Source organism: Rutidosis leptorrhynchoides, chromosome 4 (genome assembly GCF_046630445.1).
Source record: "Rutidosis leptorrhynchoides isolate AG116_Rl617_1_P2 chromosome 4, CSIRO_AGI_Rlap_v1, whole genome shotgun sequence".
Taxonomy (NCBI): Eukaryota; Viridiplantae; Streptophyta; class Magnoliopsida; order Asterales; family Asteraceae; genus Rutidosis; species Rutidosis leptorrhynchoides.
In genome coordinates this window covers 3,373,018-3,386,121 of record NC_092336.1, presented here as the reverse complement: position 1 = coordinate 3,386,121, position 13,104 = coordinate 3,373,018, and the positions used below count along the sequence as shown (strand labels likewise).

The following is a 13,104-nucleotide window of genomic DNA, read 5'->3' as shown; positions in this document are numbered from 1 at the left end:
TGACGCGACCATAGCTACCAAAACCAACCTGTTGAATAAACTAGATTTAATTTAGTGTAATAATTAAAAAGGTGGGCGATGGATGTCACAAACCAAGTATCCATATTATCCATCCATATATAATAATTAAATATTAATTAATAATAATTTAATAATTTTAGTTATAGTTGTATAATACACAAAATATATGTGTATATATTTACACTACAGAGAATATAACATCTTCCTAAGGTTTCTAAATCCAACTATACCAATCAATCTGTTTGTTCCAATCCATGCTCCAACTCCAACCACAAGGATCCAAGTTCCTTCTATCTGTCTCTGTCCGTCTGTTTTCACACAATCAGAATGAATGCCCTGAGGATTTTAACTTTTCATAAGAAATATATATATATTTCTTTTTAAGGGACTTCTCATCAAATACTACCAATTATTAGTCACATCCTTAGGATGGGAAAATCAATCAATCAATCAATCGGCTTATATCGATAACAAATGGAGTATTATATATTGATATTGATATTATTATATTATTGTTTTAATTTTATATATATATGCCAAAAAAACTGATCACCGGAAAAACATTCCTCCATCCATCACCCACTCAACAAATTCATCAGGGTACTCCTCCCCTCCTCTCAGCTTTCCAACAGCTTCATCATCTTCTCCCTATAAAAAAGTAGTATATTCATTTTCATTATCAATTATCAAATCAAATCAAATTATTATATGCAACTACAAGTAATCATCAACAGCAGGTTATATGACCTATAGACTAAAAACAGATAACATTATTTATTACTGTAGTAATACTACTACTACTACTACTACTAAAGCAACAACACTCTAACCTTTGGATGCAGACACAATTCAGAATCGCATGGTACAGGGCCCCCATTAACCACATTCTCAGATGATTGACCACCAAAAGGGGAGAGAGACCTGCAATATTACTTACTAGTCAGTCTTGCTGCTTATGTTGGCACTCTATATATACACTGAACTGAATGGATAATAAAAGGATAATGCATAGATAAGCTACATGTGTCACCACCCACCCACCTTTCATATGCTTCTCCTTCGCATGAATTCCCAGATGATGATATCCAGTCAACATCAATGAAATTTGAGCAGTTGAACGAATCCGAACGTTTGTTGTTGTAGTAGAATATGCAATCACTGTTTGGATAATCTTCAGCATGAGTATCTAGGTAAAGATGCCGCCTACGAGACATTGCAGCAGGCATGACGTACCTACACATGCACAAATTTCAACCCTCAAAACCCAACTTTCACTCTCGTTGACATAATAAAAAAAAAGAAAAAAAAAAAAGAAACAACAATCTGACAAGTTAATTCATTCACATAAGGCACATTCAATGTGTAAGGATGAGAGCAAACCTGTACCTTGGATAAGATGAATCTCTTTCGCAAGTTGAGATTTCAGGTGATGATTCTGATAACCCCCCATTTCTACTATCTTCTTGTGCTGCTTCTCCTTCCCTACTATATGAGTTCTCACACTCTCCTTCGTTCCTGTGCCCAATATCAATTTCTGCCCTGCCGTCACTCATAATATTACCGTCTGACAATGACCTTGAAAATGGTACCCCCCTGAACACGCACCAAACCAGATTCTTCATCTCAAACTACCAAATTTATTTTTGCTTGGTTTTTTTATAAAAAAAAATACCAACTGGAATATATATATTGTATACAAAAATATAATATTATAAAAAAGGAGTATCACGTGTAATAACAACCTACCTAGTATTTTCCTCATATGAATTTAAACCCCTGCTTCCAACATAGTAATGCCGGTTAGAGTCCAATTCCCATAATGCAGGTGTACCATGACGTGGCCGATAATGACCCAGGAACCTGATCAATTAAAAATCACAAACCAAACCAAACCAAACCTAACTTTTCAGAAAGGTAGAAGAAAAGAAATTCTAGTACAAAACACCTTTGACATCAATCAATCCACCCTTGGATAAATTTCATCCAGGAGTACATAGAAAGATGCAGGAAACGTGTGACTGATAACAGTCACAATTCCCAAAGATAGGCAAAGGAATGAAGTTGAGAGCATTTATATTTATTGTTGATCAAACTTACAAATTAATGGCATCCTGTTTTTGAGCGTCCATGTATGCATTACTGTAGTAGCGCTGTAGAGTTCTAAAAAACTCCTGGGACTGAGTTGCTGCTTTCCATTGCCCTCTTCTCTGGCTAAATATCTGTGTGTATGTGTGTGTAGCAACAATTAATGAACATGTAACCCTAAGTCACTAATATGCTAGTATAAGTTTTCTACATATGCAGCAGGTCATGACACAATGAGACACCCATACTTGAGTTAACAACAATTAACGTAATCACAGATAGTATAGTGATATTAAACGGGTCAGGCTGGGTCGGTTTGGGTAACGGGTCAAAATGGTTTTGGGTTGAAATGGGTCATGGGTCAAACAGGTAAAAAATTTTAACGGGTCAGGTTGGATCGGTTTGGGTAAGAGGTTGACAGGGGTAATGGGTCAAATGGGTCAAAACGGGTCATATACTTACACTTATTATATTGTTTTAGATAAAAATTTATTATATATATCATGGGTCAAACAGGTAAAAAATTTTAACGGGTCAGGTTGGATCGGTTTGGGTAAGAGGTTGACAGGGGTAATGGGTCAAATGGGTCCAAACGGGTCATATACTTACACTTATTATATTGTTTTAGATAAAAATTTATTATATATATAAGAAAATATTAATATACATAATAATTAATATAACCATTAATGCGTTAATGATTTGACGGATGAAACTTGTAATGCTCGACCCATTTGACCCATTCATAAGACCCATTAGACCTGTCACTATTTATTGAACTTTAGGATTTGATACCCATTTGATTCGTTCTTTTATATATTCTATAAGACCCAATAGGTTAGAGAAAAATTCATTGAACCTTTTTTTAAGTTTGGTTTGCATTGCTAGGCCTAATTATTTTCAAGACCCAATTGACCCGAAAGCTTGACCAATTTGACCCACACTTGAGAGTATGGGTCTCAATTGGCAGGTATAGCTTATATAAATCTAATAATAATACCTTATTGTGAGCAGCAGATCCACCATACTGTAGTGCAAGTGTGTCACCCATTCTCTCATAAACGCTCATCAAATCATCTGCTAGTGAAGAATCCAGCTCAATACTTGGAGTATCGATGTATCCTAAAGCATGCAGTTGATGGCCAAGTGCAGCCCAACCATACGCATACTGAGCAACATTTGTCCGATCCAAACAATCTATACAGTTTGTTCTCAACACCCCTGTCTGATATTGAGGAGCCTTCATACCACCGCCTTTACTACTTTCAACACAACAGCTGCTATCATGAGTAAGTATGTCATTAAAGACGCCGCCATCACTCTTCTCAGAAGCATGGTTCTGCAGACAATGATCACCGCCACTTTTGTCCCTGCATCAATGGTTAAAATGAGAGTTGATGGTCTTAATCAACAAAAACGCGAATTAACAGTAATGACATTGCACATAACATTCTGCACTAACATATTATTTTCAGAAAAAAAAATCTAGATAAATAGAAAGTGGAGATCGAGGGGAAATCATAATTAAGACCGTGAAGACAATTAATCTACGTTAGAATAGAAATATGTCTAGAGTCAACTTACACAACATGATCCATCAACTCTTGAGACTTTGACCTTGAGGTAACTTGGCAGTAGAAGAAGCCAGTTAGGTTCAACGCATAAGTAGCCACTTTTCCCAAAAGAACCAACACATCTGAAGATCTACTAAAAAATAGAAACAAAAAAAAAAAAAAAAGTTAACAAAGAATGCGTGTAAAAAAAAAAAAGAAGACCATGAATTTGTAAAAGAGATGATGATGATGATGATGATGATGATGATGATGATGATGATGATGATGATGATGATGATGATGATGATGATGATGATGATGATGATGATGATGATGATGATGATGATGATGATGATGATGATGATGATGATGATGATGATGATGATGATGATGATGATGATGATGATGATGATGATGATGATGATGATGATGATGATGATGATGATGATGACTGAAAGAAAAGTACTTTCTGGAATGTTTGTTTAGATCCCAGTGCAGAAACTTCAACTGGCTTTCTCGAGGTAAACCTTTATTAATTGACTCTATAGCATTAGCAAATTCCACTCGGAGAATGGATTCCCTAGGCTTTTTTTCTGTGGTCTGGAAAAACATGGTAATGAATATTACTCTGGTCAAAATCGCATGTCAGGCCCAAATTGAATGTAACTGTTAAAAAGGTAGTCTTTTCTAACCTTAACTAAATTCAATATAATAATTGGATTTCCATATCTCTCGTACAGATTCTGGAAATGGAGCCTGGTGGCTTCATAATTATTGTCTTGTTTTGACACTATACAAACAAACAAATAAATAAATATTAGAACACTAGACAGTAAGTAGATACCAACTAACTAGACAGTCTGAGTGTTGTGTATTCATTCATTCTTACAGATGATATCAGGCTTCATATTCAATCGTGAAGTTTCCTGTGACCAGAAGAGGGGTATTGATCCCCGATTTTGAACAATGGAACTTATTTGCACAGGATATCCTTCTGGAACATTATCTTCAAACACTAACTGTTCTGTTTCAACATCATTGGCTACGCACCCATCCTCATTAACCCCTCTTTTCAAGTATCTACACCATATATACATACACAAAATGTAGAAAGGGGATGATAAGAAAAAAGAATGAAGCAATATACGATATTGCAACATCCAAAGGTCACTCTACTACAATTATTATAAAGACACAAGCGATGTCTTAAAACTTTTACAATTTCAAGAGAAGCCAATGAAAGACTGCAACCTACTTCTGCATGCCATACTGCAAAGGGCTATACATATGGGAGAATAGAGCATATAACAAATGGCAACTATGTGGTTTATTGTCAACAAACTCAGATTAACAGTAGCCATTTCACTTGCAGTGAAAAAAATAATAATAATGAATAAACGGATACAAAAGTTGATAGTAATTAAACCTGGTTCCGGCGTAATGACGAGATCGCCTAGCAATGATAGTCAACATGAATTCCTTTTCAGATAATAAAAGTTTGACCTGATTTTACAAAAGAAAGATGAATGTTATATAAATAGCTATTTAATCATCAGTAAGTAAATACACTGTTAGAGAGGTATATAAGCACATAAGTGTCTTTCAAATTCAATAGCACTTCAGGAACAAAGAAAGAAAGAAAAAAAACATATTATACAGTTACATAGCCACATGGATGCTATATTTCAGCATAAGAGTATGAACAGAGAAGCATATATTCTAAATTATAGAGAATGATCCAATGATTACTTGATTGAATGTAATAAGTTCATATAAAACAAAATTTCATTAGTTTGGGGTATTTAACAGCATACTTCTTGTAATTATTTGCTTTATGTTTCTCACTCTACATTATATGTTATGGGATATTTGATTCATAAAGCTACCTGCTTGAAGTGGCCATAAACTAGTGGCACTGTCCAAAGGTTATTGTTCAACTGATTGCGAATTGCAGATGTCAAAAACTCGTTCCAGACAAACATTGTTTCATAAATATCCTGGCCTGCTTCTCGAGTAGACAAGTTCTTTTGAAGACTATGCATCACATGATATGTGTAACTGAAATAGAAGTCCTTTCTGAGATCCACCGAGCGGAGGAGCTTCAAGTATCTATTCAAATAAAAACAAAACAAAAAAACATGAAAAGCAAGGTAAATGTCACCAAGTCCGGTTGAATGTTAGAAATAATTAAAACTAAAAATACAAAAACGCTGACTTAAATGAGGTAGATGTAATTATATAGCAAAAAAACGCTGTTTTTTTTTTTCCCTGTGAAACCTGCTGATACCTTCTCTCTTAACAGTTTAAACTAACATCACAACATCATTGGACTTCACTCCTGTAATTTGCAGGAAATAAACTGGATAAAATGGCCCCTATAAAATGACAGTGACTAGAGGCGAGTCGAAATACAAAAGGATAACTGAAACACTCAGTATCAGCAAAGGTTTACTCCATAACATTAAATACATGTAATATTAACAAATAAGGTGATCAGGCCGTTTATATAAAACTATCAGAATACTAATAGCACATGGTAAGGTAATGTAACGTTAGAACATCCCATATCTTGGATACAGCATTGAGGGGCCATAAGAAAGGAAAAGACATATCATGTTAGTGAATAAGAAAGGAAAGAAATAAAATAAAAAACAATCAAGTCGATGTTTTCCGATACAATTGTTAACTAGAAGTTCCCGACTGCTATTAGCGTTGTGTTTCATGAAAGATACTCATGTACATTTTACATTTACATGCAGAATTGATAAAAGACCTGTTCTCGTTCTTAGAATAATCCATATTGGGTGCAACAGTAGAATTGGAAATTGGGAAGATCTCGCTTTCCATAATCGCATATACTGCATGCCCGCAAATTACACCAATTTTCTTTCTTTTAGTAATCAGCAGCATGTAATAAGGTCCCAAAAACTTTATGAACCCTGAAAATTAAAAAATAGACCATTGAGAGCCTCGATAATATTGATAAATACCCTTTTAACAAAAAATACTCTTTTAAGTTAACAGCCATTGGCATGCAGCATACCGACAACGCCATAACAGACGGTTTTCGACTTAAATCCCCCTGTGGACTTATTCCCATAATCAATACGACGTATCAATTCGTTGGATTCCCTTTCTGTGTACACGGTAGAATCTTCGGTAATGTTTAGCTCGGCAGCTTCTGATCTGTCGATCTTTAAAACTCTATAAATTGATCTATTCTTATTGTGTCCAATCATATAATAGTTCTGTTGAAAACAAAATGTCAGAATATTATTTAGCGACTTCAAGTCTTTTCAACAAATATAAATTGTAAAATTGGTATTGCGAACAAGATAGTTCCAAAACCGTAAACTATCAGATAAAAAGCCAGAATCTACCACGATTACCAAAAACAACTATCAAGAAAAAGGAAGCTAACTTGATAAATCCAAAAATGGTTCTTAATCATAAATGACAAATGGTATCCCCAGTACATAATTATGGTATCCCTTACACGTGCATAACTAAAAAAATATAAAAAAATTTAAAAATAGCAGCACATTTATATTAAAACTAGCAAAATGTTCAGTGTTTGATCGGAAAAAAAAAAACTTGGCAACCATTAATCTCTAAGTCAAAAATGGCAAATTATCAGCTACGTGCATCAAGTTAAAAGGCTCAAACGCGAGCTCCAAGTTATGGAGGTGTAAATCTTCAAGCCAATGATTCTTAAAAGCGAACGACAGTGAAAGTGGCACTTTGTCTCAAGCCATTGAAGCAATGGCACACAGCAAGGATATATGAAGACCATGAGTTAGTAAGTGCAGGGAATGGTTGACTAGGAAATGGTATTAGCACCGCGTAAACATCATACAACATTATAAAATATTGTATATACGAACACATACATGATCAAATTATAGCTTCTAAAACTTGTTGAATCAGGCAACCATGGACATAAATGATGTCTCTGATGTAGTTTTAGTGACTTCAGATGATTAAATAGACGCAACATGAAATCAAATAAAAATAAAAAGAACCCTAGGCAAGCAGAATATCGAGGAGAATTATTAATCAAAATCAAAATCAAAATAATTAATACAGTAGTAATTAATTAGAGAGTAGGAGAGAAATAATTAATACCGACCGAGATAGTCTCGTAAAGTTTGAATTTGTGGAGATAGGCATTCTCAAGTTTAGGCATATCTCTGATCCACGCTGAAGCAGCCGCCATGTTTGTTTTTCAGAACAAGCCCGAGCCTCTCAAGCCCGGGCTCTATCAGTTAAAACAAGCAGATCGCCGGTCAACTCTACCGCCGGAAACCTAACATTCACGCGATTCACATCGTGATATTCAGTTTTTGTTATAACATCTATCTATCTATAACTAAACTAGACTAGACTAGACTAGACTAGATGCATATAATTTAGCAGACAAAATATAAAAAATAATTGATGATACCTGAAATCCTGAACAAGTTCAAATTGACAACTTTTGATTATTTTGTTTAGAAAGTAAGCAAGTTTAGGTGGTCGTAGATCAGAGGGCGGTGATGAAGATGATCCGGTGAAGATGGATACAAAAACAAAAACAAAATTAATTAATAAAAATTTCAGAGATGTCCCGCGACTGTATCCGTATTCTGTATCTGTATGTATCCAAAAGAACGAAGAAATAAATAAAAAAAATCTTGGGAGGTATTTTTGGTAAATTTATAATCCATATTTAAATGTTATATTTATTTATATTTTTTAGATAATAATAATAACTATTAATAATTAATAGAGTAATGTGTAATAATGATAGAAAATTTTTAATGACATTTTAGAGCAATAGTTAATTAAAGCAAGGATTTTTAACCTTAACCCTATATTAATCTATATGGTGTGAATTTAATTTGGATATATATATGCTGACTTGTTTTTCTAATACGGTAATTATCATTCCATAAATAAAATATTCTCATTTCACTCCAATCATTACCATTTATGTTTTATGTCTATGATTTAGTTGTTTAATCTTGTTTATTTATCACCATATTTATCTTATAAGATTTATTATAGTATATTAATATTAATATTAATATTAATATTAATATTAAATTAAATTAAATTAAATTAGTATTTGTACGGGTATATTAGAAACTAGTTTATATCAATCAGGTCACATGTTGTATGTGAAAGATAAAAAGCACATGTTTCTCATAAAGTGAATGATTAAAAGTAACATGTAAATAATGGATAAATAAATGTAAACAACAATTTTTTTTATCAATTTATTATTATTTTGTAAAATATACCAATATCCAAAAAACGTGAAATACATCAAGGAATCACATGTAGATGTATATGTACTTTCTTAAAGTCGACTCCTTGATAGTTATTATTTATTATATCTCCTAAATCAAAATCAAATATCCAAAGTAAAAAACTCTACTTCTACTTCAAAATAAAATTTTGACATATTATAGATTATGTTGATATGTTGATTTGAACTATTTTTTATATATATACTTTTCTTTTATAACAATTATAATAATAAAAAAATAATTATTATTATACGTGTGTATTGGGATGGGGTGGGTGAGTCTCAAGTTCGACTCCCTCCCCTTAAAAATATTCGTGTAATTTATTTTCTTGAAAGCTGGATTGCCCCGAGGAGGTTTTACCGACCCGTATTCGGGACTCAGGTCTGACCCGTCTACCCCTTGAGATGGTTTAAGGTTCGGATCCCTGTAATGCAGTTTTTCGGTTCGGGTTTCAGCCCGAAAGCGCGTGCATGCATAGCAAATAAGAGTATTCAATGCAAACAACTTGCGTTTCAAAAAAATTAATAATATTAAAGTAACTATTTACGCTATGTTTGAAATACGTTATATTATTATGAAAACTACTTTCCAAATAAAATCACTTCTTTTATGCAATATATTTTCTTAAACATAACTCATAAATCAACTTTAACAAAATTCTAAATTAACTAAACGATATACATACATTACATACACTCTATAATTTTATAACAAATTTTGTTCAAAGTACAACTGTAATAGCTACAAAAATACCAAATTAACTTCAAATAAAATCTAAAAAACAATTGTTAAATTTAACCTATTTAAACTTAACAATGTTGGACTAATACAATTAAGCATTTGCATACACTCACATGCGTTGCCTACACACTTTGTTTGAAACCTGCAAATATCAAACTAACTTTTAGTTTCCTTTACAATCTAAAAAGGATGAAAAAACATAAGAATAATTTTAACTTACCACTCAAAAGTAGGTATTACTACCGGCACGAAGTGGATGATCTGAAGGCTAATACTTAAATCGAAAATCCCAACTAAGTAATGGAATCGAATAAGGTACCACATCTAAAAAAAGGCACCACATCTGTCACACTTATTTGGGTATAATGATAGGGAAGTGATATTTCCAACATCATTTTTTACTTCTTCCACCACATTTTTCAGTAATTTCCTAAAATACCCTCAATGTTATATGTACTTCTTCCACCACATTCTAACACTTGCGTTATTATTCTTCTCTCTCACTTTACTCTTCATTTTGCCTCTTCAGATTTTCTCTCACTGCACTTAATTTTCTCTCTAACTATGATTAATTTTAGCTCCCCAGAAATTAAAAGTCATCACCACCACGAAACTTGAAATCATTTTACAAACATGACTAATATATTTTCACTGTCATTTGATATTTGACGCATAGACGAGCACAAGGCCGGAATAATACTTTCCGGCAACCTCGGTTTTTGTTACTCCGGAAAAATAAAAGAGATCTGATTCGTTGTCTGATGTATGTAGAAGAAGAAAGCAAGTGTCGGCTTGGTGATTGATGGGGAAGATCGTGCTAGTTAGTGGTTGTTTAAGTAGATCCGGCGATGGAGTGGGATGGCCGTCGAGCACCGGCGGCGGAATGGGTAAGCCACACTAGAAATTGATGGAAATGAGTGGTGTAAGGTTTAATATTACAGAGTAATTAATATGCATATGGAGGAAGAATGGGGTATAGGTTGAATATTTATTATACTCTAATCTATCTTGTTACTCATTTTTAATTATACTGTAAAATTTTAATACATTTTCTTTTACAAGTACCATATAATTAGTATGCTGGCCATGTTGTTTGCACTGTTTAAGAACATCAAAATGATGTGAATGTTGTATAATCGACAATGAGAAGTTGTTACCAGTTGGTAAATAGAACTCTCTCTAAAATCTTTTCTCCTCCTTCTCTCTAAAACAAACAACTGCCGTCACTTTTATATTCCTAGATCTAGTTTGGTTCTCATCACAATCTTCGTAGATTCCTCCTCCATCGCTATTGACGGTTTGCATCTCCCGGTTACAAGGTAAGTTCCGACCACCGGCATCTCGCCGGTGGTTCGGATTTTTTTTGTCTTTTTGTTTGAATAAGCACGACCGCCTTCCTTTTTCTTCAAACAACGTGTGTTCTAAGCACCAACTCCGGTCTCAGATCCGGTGAACAGACGGCAATTCCAGGCGTTTTGGCTCGGGATCTGTTAACTGGGTGTGGGTTGAGGTTTTGTGCCTTGGTCCTTCGTTTTCCGTTCGTAGGGAAGGTGGGTCCAGCGGTTCCTGACTTTTATGCCTCTGTGCTGGATTCCCGTTTCTGGGTGGATGTAGGTGGCGAGTTCCGGCAGGAGCTCTATACACATTTAGGTCATTTTCGGTACTTAGGTTGAAGTTTTGATTTGCTGGACCGGTGGTTTGTGGTGTTTTTATGTGTTGAAACCCGTAAGTTACTGTGGTTTTCTGTTGACGGCTGCTGGCGGTCGCCGGCGGGAGCTGGCTGCTAGTTTCTGGCTTCTGGTGGTTGCGGGTTTGTAAATGTCTTCTGAAAATTCGGCGTTGATGGCCTGGTCTCTATTGGTTTGACTTCGTGTTTTGCTCTTGTTCAGTTGTTGTTCCGCTGTAGTGTTCATACCTTTCCCGTAGTCGAGTCTATTCGGGTGATCTCGATGTCGTTGCCGACGTGTGTTGATTTAGTTGACCTCGAAAAGTTGATGTATTTTGAAGTAGTTCTCTCGGGGTCCTTTTTTCGCTCGAATAGGGGTTTGATCTTATTCGACGGGCTTGTGGTTCTCTGGTTTCGGAGTTCTTAGAGGTTTTTCGGTACGAGAGGTTACTTTAATTTGCAGGCCTCGGGTTAGGTGCTGCTGGAGTGTCCGACGTTCATTTTAGTGTACGGCTTTTGAGTAGTGGTAATTGCGGCGATAGATACGAGCCCGGTTTTATGTATTGTTAGATTTAGGTTTGGTGGGTTGTACGAAAGTATTGTTTCTTTCAATTTCATTTTCAATCATTTTCAATGTGCTCGCTCTCCGTCAATGTTAACGTCCAATGTTTTGGACGTTCAGAGCGAGACCTTCCAATTGTAATCGTTTGTGTACTCCACCGAATCTTTACGATCTTTATATATATATATATATATATATATATATATATATATATATATATATATATATATATATATTAATATTTTCACCAAAAAAAAAGTTGGTGAATAGAAAAAATGGAAGAGAAGAAACTAAAAAAATAGCGAGACGGAAGAAAGAAAAAGGGAGAAAAATCATAATAAAGGTGTCAGAATGTGGTAGTTGTGATGACCCGGGAATTTCCGACCAAATTTAAACTTAATCTTTATATGATTTCGACAAGATAAGCAAAGTCTGTATTGTTGAGTCTCAAAACTTTAAAACTATTTACATGGTTTCAGATAACCTTTGATTATTCCCGACGATTCACGAACATTTGTGTGTAAATAAATATGTGAATATATACATATACGAATATATATATATATATATATATATATATATATATATATATATATATGTATATAAATATATATAAACAAAAGTATATATAATAATAAGATATACTTTAATCACTAGAATTGAATATGCAAAATAATATACAAGGTAATAAAATAAAACTATACATAACGGTATATGATTTCTATAAATAATTATTTTGATATGTATATTGGAATGTATATAAATTAACTATTATATGTTATAATTATTAAAATATAAATAATTACTAATATGTAATAGTAATATATTATATGCAAGTTGAAAATATAGCTGTTATAGCAAAATTATTAGTACTTTTATTATTACTATACAAATTAATATCAATATTAGTTTTATGTATATATTTGCAATTTAAATATTATCAATTATTATTATGGTTATTATTAAGTACCGGTATTATAATTATTGTTAGTATAATTATTAGTAAGAATTATAAATATAATGATTAATATTATAGTTACCATTGTTAGTATTATTATTATTAAAATTAGTAATTATAATTTTAGTCAATATGATAAATATTAGTATTATTAGTAAATATTATTATTGAGAATTATTATTATAAATTATTATCATTATGATTATTATAGTTGTTAGGAAATAATA

At 33.3% G+C, this 13,104-nt stretch overlaps 1 protein-coding gene across 4 annotated transcripts; it reads right to left on the bottom strand.

Moving 5' to 3' along the window:
- Positions 1 to 118: 118 nt before the first annotated feature.
- Positions 119 to 8,312, bottom strand: LOC139839814 (phosphoinositide phosphatase SAC2-like). Of its 4 annotated transcripts, none has more exons than XM_071829977.1 (18): positions 8,104 to 8,312; positions 7,789 to 7,965; positions 6,703 to 6,907; positions 6,433 to 6,598; positions 5,546 to 5,768; positions 5,086 to 5,162; positions 4,549 to 4,739; positions 4,352 to 4,449; positions 4,126 to 4,259; positions 3,691 to 3,813; positions 3,107 to 3,476; positions 2,119 to 2,240; positions 1,768 to 1,881; positions 1,402 to 1,614; positions 1,063 to 1,254; positions 852 to 942; positions 575 to 669; positions 119 to 329 (listed from the first exon to the last, which is right to left on the bottom strand). In XM_071829977.1, the coding sequence occupies exons 2-18, from the start codon at positions 7,873 to 7,875 to the stop codon at positions 236 to 238; spliced, it is 2,595 nt and encodes an 864-aa protein (XP_071686078.1). In that variant the 5' UTR covers positions 7,876 to 7,965; positions 8,104 to 8,312; the 3' UTR covers positions 119 to 235. The 4 variants fall into 4 exon arrangements, with proteins under 4 accessions (XP_071686078.1, XP_071686079.1, XP_071686081.1 ...); XM_071829978.1 differs by having other exon boundaries at positions 3,691 to 3,810; XM_071829980.1 differs by having other exon boundaries at positions 1,408 to 1,614; positions 8,104 to 8,311.
- Positions 8,313 to 13,104: the final 4,792 nt, after the last annotated feature.

Coding starts and splice junctions, on each gene's coding strand:
- LOC139839814 (XM_071829977.1), bottom strand. CDS start 7,875: ATGGCGGCTGCTTCAGCGTGGATCAGAGATATGCCTAAACTTGAGAAT. Junction 5,163..5,545: donor TTTATGGCCACTTCAAGCAG/GTAGCTTTATGA, acceptor TTGTAAAATCAG/GTCAAACTTTTATTATCTGA. Junction 3,477..3,690: donor GAGTTGATGGATCATGTTGT/GTAAGTTGACTC, acceptor CCATTGATGCAG/GGACAAAAGTGGCGGTGATC.